Raw genomic sequence first — 16087 nt, 5'->3', positions numbered from 1 at the left:
CTGCAGTCATACACTTAAATGCTTTTTTAAATATGTAAACACCAGAAGACTATGGGCAGCTGGGGCAGCCACAAGCACACCCTCACAATTTCCCCAGAAATTGTATGCTCTCTAGTTCTTCTTTGTTACACTACGTATGTCTTCTATTTGTGGTGATGGAAATTATCTCTTTCAGTGGCCTTCAAATCAGCAGGAAAGCCCCAAGAGCAGCAAGTCTGTCTTGATAATTGTGCCATGAGCCTCATCAGCGTTACAGATGAAATGTTGCTAGAGTGGTCACTCTGAGTTTAACAGACTCTTAATTCGATTAAAATTCAAAGAGAGAGTTCTTGGAAATAAATTGTCTGCTTTTGGTGTGGCAACCTATTTTGTCACATCGCCTTTCTCCACTACTTAGCCATGAGTGTTTATTTTGAATTGCCTCTTTATCAACTGTCTCAATAAAATGTAATTTAGTCCATCTTTTTAAGATTTAAGAAAACAAATATGTGACAGAAATAGCTAAATGGTGAAACGGTGACTCATTCAAACAACATCTGGATGTGGAACATGGATAGCATTTTTAAACTCTATGTAATTTATGAATCAATTAGCCCTTATCTTTTGTCCAGTTATATCTTTGACGTGCTTCATGGTCTGAATATAAAAGGTCAAATTGCATGTAGCAAGAGTGCTATCAGTTATCCCTTGTTGGCATCTTATCAGGCACTTACTGCTGTCAGCCAATACTCATTTCTGAAAAAAGATTGGCATCAAATCTGTGCAGCGTTCTACCCTCTAATTGTACTGATACCTGTCTTCACCAAAAGGTCAGGGAATGTGGTGGGATTAAATACAGAATACCCTTACTTTAAGGCCAGCATATAGAAAGTAGAGCATGTGAAATCGAAGGTAGTAGCATCTTCTGTTTTAGCTATGGTTGATTATAATTATGATAATGATCTGTTCATTCACCATATTATTAGAATGTAAGGAACTTTGTCTGGCTACATTACAAGTTCTTAACTATACAATAATAATTTTAACATTAAACCAGTTGTTAGACTAAATGTAGATCAATTTGTTGAAAATCCCTTACTACAAATGAAAACACTGCAGATATTTACCCTTCAAAAGTTCAGTTTGTCTTGGATAATCTTTCAATTACACTCCGTTACTCAAATCTAGGGTTAGTAGTGTGTATTTAAAAAGTAATTAAAGCATTCTTAATTGGTCTCAGGAGATGCCCAGCATTGCAAATTAGTTTAATTGAAAGTCACACATCCCACTGGTGGGGGGTTCCTTGCACCCTAGCCAAAAATTAGGGTAATACATCACAACATTCTATAAAGACTTAGTAAGACTAAGTAAAATGAAATATTCAAGGTTATTTTGTATTGCTAATGCTTTCCCATTCTTCACATACGTCCATTAGCAGTGGCATGGACAGGTCAGTGTCTTTGTGAGGTTATTTAGTGTCATTATGTTTAATGTTACAAACCAGATGTTAATCCTCCATTCGTCTTGCAATATATAAAGAATGACTATAATTTACATTACTCTCACATGACAGGTAATGCATGAGCAAATATAATCAAAGTGAGTAAAATATGGAAAATGCTTCACACTGCAGACCAATAAAACACAAACTACAGAAATATATATAAATAATGCTGAGAGGCACAAGGGACACAGCATAAGGTCCTACTTTCATATGTTATCACACATTAGGGTTGTTGATAATGTGGGACCAGTATGAAATACTTCTGGTTTCTCCCCGGCGTGAGTCTAGTCTTAGTGGCTGTTACAGTATATGGTCGGCCACCATTGTCAATATATTGGCTGTGAAGCCATATGGCACAGTTTAAATGGGATTCTGCACTGAGCTTTATCTGCTTTTACTAATTCCAAAAGCAAAACAAATTACAGTTTGACAAAGTAAAAGTTCACCCTCTGCATTTGAAGAAGATGGAGCATAATTATATTAATTGTGAAAGATGCTGACTGAGAGGAAGAAGCGCAAGAAGAAAAAAAGAACTAGAGAGATTAATTGTCTTCAGGCCTGGTCAGAAAAACATCTAATGGCTAATTCAGCTTCCCACTGTTATCATGATTTTGTGGGCTTTTGATTTTAACAGAAGCGCCGTTTGTTACAGTCAAGGAATTTTGTGCTGAAGAGACTAAAAATTGATGTTTGTTGAAGAAAAAACAAAAAACTTTTTTATTAATTTATTGGTGTCATTAACCCAATTATAAGATACCCAGAGGTGATCAGATGTAATTCCTTGGATCCTCAAGAGGGGTTATAGCTACTACCACTAGGGGCACTGAAGTTAGTGGTGCTGACCAGTTGTTCAGTGGTCTGTTGCATGGTCCTTGTGGTCCGGACCACTGGTTTCTGCCTCTAGGGGGGCAGGTGGTCGGGACTAGTCTTTCAATGGGCCTCGTACTAACAGCTAACAGTGTAGCCAACACTGCCAGAGAAGGGAAAAGGTGGATTAGGACCACAGACCACTTACTAACGGTCTGGACTGCACTGGTTCATAAAAAGTAAAAAAAAATATATATATGTATATAGCCTATACAAGTGCTGTCAGTTAACGGCGATAACGCAAACTCAAATTAACGGCGTTTTTATCGCATGACTAACATTTTTTGGGGCTTAGCAAACTTTTACGTTTTTTTCACATGCACTTGCAACAACTACTGACTTTAAAAAAACGACAACACCGGCTAATGCCGGCTAATGAGTAGTAGGCTAACGTTACGTTTGGGGTGGATGGCGAGCGTGGGTCAATAGTTAATAGACAAAATATTATGATCTCTGACATTTAGTGTTGATAACAACAGTGTTATCAACTCAGCCAGAAAAGGGAGAAGGAGGATTTGGACCAAAAATACTAGCCTACTCCACGCAGACCACGCCGACAGAACACCGAGCAACTGGTCCAGACCACGAATAACCAGTTGTAGGGGAAGTTATTACAAAAAATTATTATATGGCAACGACGGTTCGAGCGTTCTGATGGCTAATGGGTAGTCATGCCAGCCGCGTATTGCCCTCCTCGCCGGTCTGATATGGGTCCGTATTGCCCTCTGACGTCAGCTTCAAAATGAGCGATATCGACGAGTCAGCTGCTGAGTTTTACTATACAGATGATGCTGAAAGATTTGTCATCGAAAGTGAGAATGAAGACTAGACTCTTTGAATCACTTGTGTCGTTATTTTGTGTTGAAATTAAAGTCATTTTAGCAGAACCATGTTGTCCGCTTTCTATCATAAGTAATGAGTTGCTAGGCAACACATGAAACACACCTTGAGAAGACTTGAGAGCTAGCTACAATTAGTCTAGAGGTACCATTTATTTTCGTTTATAAAATGAAAATAAGCTACAAATGCCATATAATAAACTACTTACTAACCTCAAGCATTCAGTCATGCCGGGAAATATCAAACCTCGGCTTTGCCGTATCGACCGAGCGATAGCGAGGTACGTTCCAGCCTCAGTTTGATATTTCCCGGCATGACTTCACTCTCGGTTAGTAAGTAGTTAGTTAGTAATATATTAGTTATTATTATTGTTCAGTAAAAGTGGTGTGATTAAGTGACCTTATTACTTTCTGTACAAAGTAATACTTATTATATTACTTTTACTATTACTTTTAGTAGCGAGTTGTGGAAACGGGTCGCCATTTATCTAATGGTTTAAATTATGGATTTTTTGCTAACTTTCAGCCTTGTTTCTCTGTGGACACTATCGAGAAGTTTGAAGTGCTGTTTTTGGCAGTAGATAATATTTTGTTGGGGCACAGTTTGCATTTCACCTTAATGTTTTTACCAATATCTTTAAAGAAAACCAAATAGTGTGAATATCTTAAGCCGAAAACGTAACACGTTTTGCGGCCATGATTGCTGTTGTGTTTGCCTGCAGCATTAATCAAAGGCAAACAGGAGCCTACTGCGCCCGGGAAGTGTCCTTTAGGCAACAATCCGTATTTATAAGGCTATTTTGTTGAATTCATGCAGTAACTTGGACAAGTAAATAAGTAACTGTAATAATATGACTCAATGTCAAAAAGTTATACGTTATATTACTTTGTTACTCAATTAATAATGTACATAACGCGTTACCAACAAAACAACGAATAACATGCGTCCGTGTTTGCAACCATGGTCCCAAATAAAGCAACGCAATTGGGACCAAGGCGAACATTTTGACACCGACGTTGTCTATGTAAATATAAATATGTAAATAGTCCAAATATTGAGGGATCCTTAGATCCACACATTTGTAGACCTACGTTTCAACTGTATGGAAACAGATTATGAGGTTTAACTAATTAAATTAGAGAAGACGAGACACAATTTCCCCTCATCTGTCCATATAAAAATGCCTATGGCAAGCTAACTAGTGCTAGGGCAGGGCATGTTAGCCATTTTCACAAACAGATTGACATAAAGTTTAGGCTATGGGATTGAGGCCATGTTAGCCGTTTTCACAAACAGATTGACAAAGTTTAGGATGTGGCATTGAAGACAGCAATACACCACACAAGCTTGAGTTGAAATAAATTATTTTATGTGACATTACTTACTGTACATGCAAGTCTTGAATTGCTTAATGCTTGGACACCACAATATATGCACGTTGTATCTATGCATTGTTGCTAGGAGGAAGGGAGGGTGGAGGCAGTGTGGAGGAGGGAGGAACAAGTGAGGGGTTAGCAAGATGTCAGTCTGAGTTGACTGAATAGCTCTGTCATGTGACTCCACTAATCAGCAAATACCAATCACCTGTGTGAAAGACTGAGTTGTGCGTGTCTGTGTGGTTGCTACGGTGATGGTGCAGCTGTGATTGTTAACAAGATGATCAAAGGGCAGACAGAACGAGTTTTGTTCCTGCAAAACAGCAGTGAGAATGCTGAAAACCTGAATGGGGATAGCTGACCATGCTAAAAAAGCTGAAAATAGTGAACATTTAGTAGAAAATTATAAACTGAAGCTTCAAAGTGCCAGAAAGGTATTTTTGAAAGGGGCTGGAGCTGGACAAAGCTCCATCTCCAGTTTACAGAAAGGAGCAAAAATTTGAATATATTTGAAACTGTCATAATTCAAAATTGGCTAAATATTTGAAAAAGCTGAATCATTTTGGAATAGCTGAATGTATTGTAAACATATTAAACGTTGAATGGTGTCTCTAGCTGAAAGTATGCTTAAGTAGTTGAGCTTGAAAGAGGAGGAACCTTTTTTAATGATTTGAAAGGATTTACCATTACTTTTAAAGGGAGAATAATTTGCACAAAACCTTAATATTTTTAAAGGCATAAAATAGTGCTGTCAGTTAAACGCGTTATTAACGGCGTTAATGCAAACCCAAATTGACGGCATCAATTTTTTAATCTCGTGATTAACGCTCTTTTTGGCCTAGTAAACTTTGTAGTTTTTTTTCACATTGTTGCAACAACTACTGACGTTAGAAAAACTACAACACCACACCGGATCTATCTAGACTGGAAACTAAACAGGCCCGCCGCACCATAGCGCCGCACACACGTGTTTGGGCTTGCGAGCCGGCTAAAGAGTAGTAGGCTGACGACACGGTCTGAGTGGATAGCGAGCCCGAGATGCCAAAATGGATGCCAATAAGATTTTGAATCGAAAGTTTACTTTGAAAAGTTGCCAAATGGTTCCATTGACAAGACCAAAGTGATCAGGGGTGCGTTTCCCGATAGCGATGGATCGTAGCTGATACGAGGGTTCGCTACGATCAAAATAACGACCCATCGTTATTTCTTACGTGTGTTTCCCGAACATGCTCATAAGGACAACCATAGTACGTGTCTCTTAAGTTGCACTTGACAAGATGCTGTCCATTGTACTGAAATTGTATTCTTCTGACGCAACTTCAAGACTTTAAAATTTAAACGTTAACCAAAATATTTGATGAATTACGGTACACCAAAAAATATTTTCTGTCGCTACAGAAAAGTTTACATTTATTATAGGCTACTTATTCGAGTAGGGTACTTTTCAATGTACATTGTATGATGCTACATGAAGGCAAAGACAATAAGGTGAAAGTGCAAACTATGCTGCATCTGAGTTTAACACTGGTGTTAGGACCCTGTTAGGACTGGTGTTAGAAACAACAATTTCTTGTTGCCTTGGTTTTTAACTTTTCTTGGTACTACACTTTCCATAGGCAAATATATATATGAGTCCTATATTTACTTCTTGATTGAACTACAAGGTTAAAAACCATGCATATAAATGGTATCACACATGGCATGTCCCAGCTAGCAGCCTAAATTATTCAATGTACAAATACAAGCATCTCAATTCAACATATTAACTGTCTTATTTTCTAGTGCTGACTATATGTACAATCTTGCACAGGCCAACAGCTTTCCAAGACCATGTTTGCAATCTCATAATTCTCAAATATTGGCCACAAATGACATTGGGTCAAATGACAAACACATAAGTAATGAATACCCCATGTCTTCAACATGGAATCATTGTTTCTGACATGAATAATCAACTCTACTTTAATTGATGGTTGATCAATTATACTCATTATGAGTGTAAGTTATGTCAGATGACATCATGATATCATGATGCTCCTAATCCACATAGAAGCAGACATGCAGAGGTTTAACAAGGAGGTCCTTTGCACTGACCCCTGCAACCCAACTACTGGCAGTGTTAAGATTTTATGCCGCTGGCAGTTTTCTGGAGGTTATTGGAGATGGACATGGGCTCTCCAAGGCCTCAGTTTCAAGATCCGTGCAGGCTGTCACAACTGCATGACTTTGCCACATCCCAGACCACATCCAATTCCCCACAACCAGAGGGGACAAGTCTGCGGTGCAGGACTTAGGCTATCTTCAATGGCTTTTATGATTTTAGTAGTAGAAGTAGTTTTCACTCCCTCCTGGCCCCTCTACCCTGTGTGACTTCCCAGTCAACCCTGTGGAGTCTTTCCATTTCCTGGACGCCACCATCTCCCAACATCAGGCTCGGCTCTGCCACCAGCCTCTTCATCCACCGGGCTTGGCCTGCTACTAGCCCTATAATTCTAATAATCATCTTCAATGTTCAATTGTTGTTGTGTTATTGTACTTGTAAAAGCATTACGTTAATGCATTTCTAGTTACTATAGCACATTACAACAGCCATATTTCAATTTTATAGTATTTTGAATAAGACTGACATTGTTTTTTAAATACCTTCATTGCAGGCGCCAAACCCACCAAATCAAATGATTTTCCCAGTTCCAGCGTAACTGGTGTAAAAAGATGACCAAAATAATCTTATTTTCCATCTGAAGTAACTTTCAGCATTAGTCTAATGTCGTTTTTATGGTCGGCCTACATGTGACTCCACTGAGTCTCTGCGCTACGATGCACTTAGCGATCTACGACTGGTCTGGAACTCTCGTTAATCTACGAGGATTTTCAAGTGCCTCTTTAGCTACGATGGTTTCGGGAAACGGCCTATACAACTAAGATCCATCGTACGATGGACTCTACAATCAACTTAGACTTACGATGCTTTCGGGAAACGCACCCCTGTGTGTTTTGTCGTTGTGAACTGAGCTATCATCGCAGCACGTCCAGTCTGAAATACTACTTGATGGCCAAGCACACAGCTGATGCGAATTCTCCGCCCCCTTGTCAAAGCCAGGCGATTACAATGTTGTTTTCAATCCTAAAAAAAACATTTGCACGAAGCACTCCGAATCACTTTTCCATGTTGATAAGAGCTTTAAAATTAGAAAAAAGAATGGGTCCAAAAGAAATCAAGGGACATTTAGAATAGACTACATAAAAATGTGCAATTAATTGAGATTAATAGCGAGTTAACTATGACATTAAAGCGATTAATCACGATTAAATATTTTAATCGTGTGCCAGCACTAGTATAAAAGTTAGAAATACCAGAGGACATAGCACACATCTCCGGAAGGAGCTGAACGTTTTGATACCAATATTGTAGGAATTGGTGAAAGTATGCAGGAGTAGTTAAAGGACAAAAACCTATGGAAGAACTAATAAGTTGGAATAATTATAATAAAGAGAAACAGGGAAACAATAGTGAGAATGCTTCTCATCAGCATTCTCACAATAACATAAATGTACCTAAAATCCACACCTCAAACAAGTTAACCTAGACGTAAAACTATACGTCCAATCCAAAAAATTAAGGATATTTTCCGAGCCTCTGCCGAACCAGAGATATCCTTTATATTTTCAGAAATATGACTCTACCGGCAGTTTCAAAAACTTGTACCTTCTGCTTTCTATGAGAAATTTGTCACCAGATTTGCATTGGTCTCTATGCGGCGAGAGTTGGACTTTGTCTCGCGTTATGGGGCTCTGACCAAATGTGTAAGTCTGTTGGATTCTAAGACAACTGTCTACAACCACACACAATTTCCTATCTATTGATCCAAAAGTGAAGCATGAAGAGTGAAAATTGTGGAAGCTGGCAAACTAGAAATATTTTTTTAAATCAAATCAAATGTATTTGTATAACCCTTTTTACACACAAGCATGTCACAGAGGGCTTCACATACGCCCATAGAACTTCCCCTCAACCAATCTAAACCCTCAAGGAAAAACTCCCAACAGGAGAAAAAATTGAAGAAACCTTGGGAGGAGCAATTCAGAGAGGGATCCCCTCCTCCAGAGACGGTTGGTGAGAGAGAGGAGCAGAACACAGGCTAAACATAGTCATACAGTGTCAATGGGTTTTGAAACACCAAAATCCATTGTTCAACTTTATAGATGTAGGACAGGACCGGGAGACTTGCTGTTGGCCGTCATGGAGACTGGTTTCCGGTTAACAACCAGGTCCAGCGTTGTCCGACCCACGACCAGGCAGGTGCTAAAAGCTCAAACCCCCCACACCACAAGGGATGTGTGTGTGTGTGGGGGGGGGGGGACAGGTTTTTGAACCATATTTTGAATCTCCTCTCCACTCTAGCATTTAATTCTGCACGCTCTCACATACACACCCATGTAAATCTCAGAAACGGTCTGAAAAATTAATGAAACATAATCAATGATATTGAAAAAAGTTGAATAGATTAAAAAAAGTAGTTTAAGGTTTTGTCAACATTTTAAAGTTTAAATGGTGGCTGTAGCTGAAAGATTGAACAGGAAGAAGGATTTGAAAGTTTAAGAAGTTTAAGAGGATTTGAAAAAAACCTCCATTGGAAAACCATGTTAAAAAAATTATGAATATTGATTTATATTAATAGCTGGAAACCCCTGAAACTGCTGAATTGTAGATAGCTGAACGGTTTTAATAGCTGAAAACTTGAAGGAAAGGTGCGACGGAAGAAATAGAAGAAGTTGAATAAAGATTTGAAGAACAATAGTGAAGCAGCATTCCCACAATAGAGATTTGAAGAAGCAGCATTCCAAGAATAAAGATTCGAAGAAGCAGCATTCCAACAATTACTTTTGTGCTGTATGAAATGTATTAAATGGCTGCCCTTGTCCTCCAGGTGCAACAATCGAACCCAGTGCATAGTGATCACAGGCTCTGACGTCTTCCCTGACCCATGCCCAGGAACCTACAAATACTTGGAAGTCCAGTATGAGTGTGTCCCCTACAGTAAGTATGAAGAGTATTTAATGAAACTAGATGGACTCTTTCTCCACTCTGTCTGCCTTTCACCCTTACTCCATGCATATTTTTGTACTGTTATAAAACCGATAGTGTAAGGGGTTTAACCTACAGTATCATGCTTAAAAACAATACCCAGGTACCAGGCTTTTGATCTCTATAAGGGATTTAAGACTTCTCATCCAAATGGCTCAGTAGACATTTTTAACAACAGTAGACATTTTTAACAACAGGTCTGGGAGATATTACATAATTTTCTTTCAACACAATAGTATGGCACCATAAATACAATTCAACAAAGTAATATAGCTAACATCTGACTGCTCCTTGGATGCTAAAATATTAAATACTCTTTTGACTATACTATGCAATATCATGTCTTCCTTGTTGTTTCCTTTCAATAACTTAAATGTAATATTCCATGCCAACCATAATATACACAGTAAATGCTAGTACTGGACCACTAGGAAAGAAGGCAAGAAGATAATGTTTTGTCAAATAATAATTTTTCATTTGTTTGTATAAAGAAATTATAATCTAAAACATAAAAAAATCTGTTTATATAGTTGTTTGCAGTTGCATATTAAAATCTTTATTCATATGCTGCCCCATGTCTGTAAATGCTGTATACCCAAACTACTTCCTTTCTTGTTCCATCTGAATATCTGATTGAACCAAATTAGAAAGTGAACCTCTGTACAAGTTAAGGTGACTTTTCCATATTTAAGGACCTGTAATTAGCTGAATCTTTACTCATGGTTTGGTGAGCATTTTCACTCAAAACATTTGAAGGGGGTGTGGTGTACAGTACTTGCAAAGATATATTGCGGTTAGTATAGTACATTCTATACCATCATGTTTATCATTCAAAGTGTTGAATTTGAACAAATTAATTTATCGTTCATTATTGTCAATCAATTTAAAACTGCCAAAAATACAGCAATCACAACATAATGATGCTTATAGATTGTCACCTCCTTGGTGAATAAGTTCCCTTAATTGTTCACAAACATAATTTCTTCACCTGAAGGGAAAGTCCTGATGTAGCCATTAAAATAATGTAATTATTTTTTTCTTTTTATATATAGAAATATGGAATGAGTACTAGTATTGAACTTACTCAGCTCAGACGAAAGTGTCAATTTCGTGCTAAAAATCTCTACCAGTGATTCTATTGGTAGAGCTTGCTCAAGTCATCTCAGGTATTTGACAGACTTTAATGATAGGATTAACTTGTAGGTATACCTACATAAATACATGATATTGTAAAGCAGTGAAACAGATGATCAAGGTACCACAAAACCACTGGCTGTATTGACTTTTTTGAGAAGAAGAGCATTATCAAACCCTACAGAAACATAGAGTAAATATCTGCAGGACCATCTTTTTGCTTTTCAATTCTTGTAAGGTCCATGCCCACCCAGAATTGGACCAAGAACACAGAATGTGTCGTATCGCAACTGCCCTGGTAAGTTCTTAGTGTACCCAGTCCAGTCTCTTCTCCCAAACTAGTTAAAATAGCCTGTTCTGTGATCCCTGCGATAGATTGTTTTGGTATTTTACCCGCACCAACCCTTTTGTGTCTCCCCTCTCAAACACAAACCCACTCCCTGTGACTAGTAATTCCACTCCACAACTTTTTTTGTAATACATCATAAATGTAATTTTCTCATTTTAAGTTGCTAAATGCAATACAATTCTAAAATAAAAAGGTCTACAGTATACAATGATAATGATAATACTACTACTAATAATAAATATAGCCGCAAGCAGCGATGCGGGTTCCTCCGCAAAATGGCAAAATAATATAAACATGTACACTGTAGAAGGTCAAGAGTTGGACAACAAGAGAGCAAAACAACTTCATGTTTGGCCAACAACAGGCTGAATGGGGATTTGAACTCATGAGCATAAGGTTACAAGTTAGTGTCTTATCCTGTCTACTACACACCAACTGTTAAGATTGTATGAATAGAAAGCCAGAATATTAGCTTTGGTCAGCTTTGGGACAAAGGTTAAGAAACGGTTTCAAGATTAAATTGCTTGAAATTGCACGTGGTACTACTTCTGAATGATGTCATCTCAAAGCCAATAAGGTTTGAAAAACCATCCATCAAAATGATAATGCGTGTTACGTGCGGGACAATGGGTGACAATGCTGTGCGACACAATGCAAAGCGCGACAGGTGGTCACCCTAGTATCAAGGGGCAGGATGAGTCTGAGAATTTGGAGCACACACTGTGGAGCAATTCAGTTATATTCAAACATATATTGACATACCAAGGTGAAATTGTGGTAACACTTTAGAATAATGGTCCGTTGTTAACAAGTAGCTATGCAGGAAGTAATAGGTAGCTCTACATTAACACCAAATTTAATACTATTAACTAATATGGAACCAAGATTAACTAAGCAGTAAGTAATAGCTAATTTACAACAAAGGTAGTTCCTTGGTAGGTATTTGGTTATTACTAAATACATGTATCCTCTTGAGATCTACTTGTGAACTATCACCAATTCAGAAAGAATAACCAATTAATTACTAATCACAAAAGTAACATGTCTAAAAAATGAACGATTTGGTTGTTTCACTCTTAACATGGTCATAACTTTTCAGAAGCTTGTGCCTCAAATGGGTTCTTTGTGGAAACCAGTTTATAAATATTATATCCCCCCAAATACAATTTTGACTACTCTTACCGAAGGATGAATGTATGTTCTCTGTTTATTTCAAACTTAAACAAGGTATAATACAAATAATGATAATTTGTTTAACATTTTTAATAATTAGGAAGTGATGCTGACACTCTCATGATTGGATTAGTTTACTATTATGAGCTCTTGAGTGTCAGTTCATATGTTTCAGACTCCAAAGACCTACCTTTATGATACAGTAGCCGTCTGAGGAGGACCTCTCTTTAGGATATGAATATAAACATTGATGTTCTATTGTCAAAAACAATTTGCATCCTGCATTTATGTTGCGATTAGCGCAAAACCAAATCTTCCAGAGATTACAATGTTTGTTAGAATATCACTAGTGCCTCACAGAAATGTATGCCTGTACCGTATGTCAAATATAAAATTAGACTTATTATAGGCCTATTACTTGTGAAAACCAGTAACTCCTCACTCATTACTCAAGTGTTACCTTGTAATCCTGCAGGAACTACTTGTGATGTGGACCATTATTTTAAAGTGAAAAACATGCTAACTCCTCACTAGTTACTCAAGAGTTACCTTGTCCTTCTGCAGCAACTACTTGTGATGTGGACCATTATTTTAAAGTGACAAACATGTTAACTCCTCACTAATTACTCAAGTGTTACCTTGTAATCCTGCAGTAATTACTTGTGATGTGGACCATTATTTTAAAGTGACAAACATGTTAACTCTTCACTAATTACTCAAGAGTTACCTTGTCATCCCGCAGTAACTGTAATCTGGACCATTATTTCAAAGTGAAAAACATGTTAACAGCTCCCTAACATGTCACCTCACAAGATTTACAACATAAAACAACTGCAGTGATTGGATGATATTTTTTTTAATGATATGCACTGGAAGATTCCCATGAAATCGTAAAAGAAATTCATACATAATGCAAAAATGCACATGGGCATTCAAGAATAAAGCATTTTTTAATATGAATTAAACATTCTTTGTTTGGCACAATGATGAAATCTAGCATTTAAACAAAAAAATCTGTATTTTGGAATGAAACATTCAACACATTCAACAAACTGTGATGATAAACTGAGTCAAACATAGTGGCTAAATAATTAATAAGTAAGTACATGGCTAACCCTAACCCAAATCAAGGTATAGGCGTACTCACTACTCACGAGTCTAGCATTGGCCACTACTGCGAAATACAACAGCAACGCAATTCCAAAGGAATAAAAATGATGAAGGAAGAAAGAACAAATGGCAGGACTGTAAAATAACGTGCTAGTTAACCCAAATCAGATAACAGGAACATGGCCAAAATTTTGCTAGCTGTAAAGCCAGGCTAGCTGTCGGCTAGCTTGTAAAAAGTCCCTCATACAAACTGTATAGTATTGCAATCGAAATTCGCATTAATTCTACAATTCGAAATTTGCACTAATCCTAAAATTCGAAATTCTAGTGAAATTCACCTAGTCGTTGTTATCATATGTTAGTCAAATACTGGATATTTACCATCCTTAAAAATGTGCCAAATGATTTCGCGCTCCTAACTCACTCAAATGTTGCACCAGTATAGCTTTAGGGAAAACATGACATGGATTCTGAACAAATAGGTTTCGGTAAGCCAAGTCGACTGGATTTGGAAAATGGACCGGCCGTGATTTGATATTTTCGGAGCTGCAGAAAGACCTAATAGCAGACACATCGAAATTGCCCGCATAATCATACAGTATGATCAAATGTTGGGCAGGACGTGTCCCATAAACATACAGTATGATCAAATATTGTGGGGGACGTGTCCCATAATCATACAGGGGCGTGTTATAACTAGTGCTGTCAGTTTAACGCGTTATTAACGGCGTTAACGCAAACCCAAATTCACCGCGTCAATTATTTTATCGCGCGATTAACGCTCTTTTTGGCCTAGCAAACTTTGTAATTTTTTTCACATGCTGTTGCAACAACTACCGACGTTAGAAAAACTACAACACCACACCGGATCTAGCTAGACCGGAAACAAAACAACAGGCACGCCAAACACTCGTTTGCCTTGCGAGCTGGCTAAAGAGTAGTAGCAGAGCCCGTTTACGGATATTAGACATTCTCTGGTAGTAGGCTAACGTTACGTTTTGAGTGGATGACGAGCGCGAGATGCCGAAATGGATGCCAATAAGATTCTGAATGGAAAGTTTGCTTTTAAAAAGTTGCCAAATGGTTCTATTGACAAGACCAGTGATCTGTGTGTTTTGTTGTTGTAAACTGAGCTATCATCGCAGCACGTCCAGTCTGAAATACCACTTGATGGCCAAGCACACAGCTGATGCGAATTATCTGCCCCCTCGTCAAAGCCAGGCGATTGCAATGTTGTTTTAAAAAAAAAAAAGTATTTGCACAAAGCAATCCGAACCACTTTTCTTTGTTGATAAGAGCATTAAAATTTGAAAAAAGTTTGTGACAAAAATAAATCAGGGACATTTAGAATAGATAAAAATGTGCGATTAATTGTGATTAATCGTGAGTTAACTATGACATTAATGCGATTAATCGCGATTAAATATTTTAATCGTTTGACAGCACTAGTTATAACGTTAATATTCATAAACTGGTTTCCACAAATAACTCATTTCAGGCACAAGCTTCTGAAATGTTATGACCATGTTAAGAGTAAAAAAACACAATTGTTCACTATTTAGACCTTACTTTTGTGATTAGTAATTCATTGGTTATTCTTTCTTAATTGGTCATAGTTCACAAGTAGATCTCAATGAGGATGTATTTATTTAGTAATAATCAAATACCTACCAAGGAACTACATTTGTACTAAATTCGCTATTACTTACTGCTTATTAATCTTGGTTCCATATTAGTTAATAGTATTAAATTCAATGTTAATGTAGAACTACCTATTACTTCCTGCATAGCTACTCCTTAACAACAGACCATTATTCTAAAGTGTTACCGAAATTGTTTATGGTACTTCAGAGTGATGTCGTCTTGAACCCTATTAGGTTTGAAAAACCATCAGTCAAAATTATATTTACATTTATGCATTTAGCTTTATGCATTTAGCTTTTATCCAAAGCGACTTCCAAGAGAGAGCTTTACAAAAGAGCATAGGTCACTGATCATAACAATGAGGTAGTCCCAAACATTGCAAGCAGCCAAAACATGAAGCATACATTGTGAAAAACTAAACAAGTGCCAAAGGGAAGACCATGCAGTTATACAAGTTACAAATTAAAACAACATGAACCCCAAAAAGTGCAAGACTGTACCTGTAGAAGAACAATCAACAGTAAAATATTTCACAGCGAGTACAAGAGTTCAAGAGTTAACTTCGTTATAACTAACCTACAAGAGCAACAAGTCTCTCAATAAGAGTCATTGTGATCCTGGAGAAAACTAACATCAGGTCCAATCAAGCATTCCTAAGTGCCGTTGTACTCCTGGAACAAGCGCATCTTGAGCCTTTTTCTTGAAAGTGGGGAGACAGTCGGTGTCCCTGATGGAGGTGGGGAGCTGGTTCCACCATTGGGGGGCCAGGCAAGAGAAGAGCTTGTGTTGGGACCGGGCGGTCTTGACCGGTGGGACCACCAGGCGATTGTCTGAAGAAGACCGTAGGTGATGGGTGGGGGTGTAAGGCTGCAGGAGAGACTTGATGTAGTTGGGTGCAGTCCCGTTCACTGCTCGGAAGGTCAGTACCAGGGTCTTGAATCTGATACGGGCGTTGATGGGTAGCCAGTGGAGAGAGATGAAGAGCGGGTAACATTGGAGCGTCTGGGTAGATTGTGGACCAGGCG

General features: G+C 37.9%; 1 protein-coding gene across 7 annotated transcripts in view; it reads left to right on the top strand.

Moving 5' to 3' along the window:
• Positions 1–16087, top strand: part of adgrl2a (adhesion G protein-coupled receptor L2a) — a 126480-nt gene that overhangs the window by 52751 nt on the left and 57642 nt on the right. Inside the window, exons 1-4 of one of the 7 annotated variants that reach the window (XM_084675538.1) lie at positions 6136–8370; positions 8614–8676; positions 8770–8862; positions 9495–9604. In XM_084675538.1, the coding sequence (XP_084531664.1) occupies positions 8807–8862; positions 9495–9604 (166 nt within the window). In that variant the 5' untranslated portion in view covers positions 6136–8370; positions 8614–8676; positions 8770–8806. The other 6 variants (XM_084675537.1, XM_084675536.1, XM_084675535.1 and 3 more) reach the window with 6 other exon arrangements.

This window comes from Hypomesus nipponensis, chromosome 16, assembly GCF_054491055.1.
Source record: "Hypomesus nipponensis isolate SF chromosome 16, ASM5449105v1, whole genome shotgun sequence".
Classification (NCBI taxonomy): domain Eukaryota; kingdom Metazoa; phylum Chordata; class Actinopteri; order Osmeriformes; family Osmeridae; genus Hypomesus; species Hypomesus nipponensis.
This window is presented reverse-complemented; position numbering and strand designations above follow the sequence as displayed.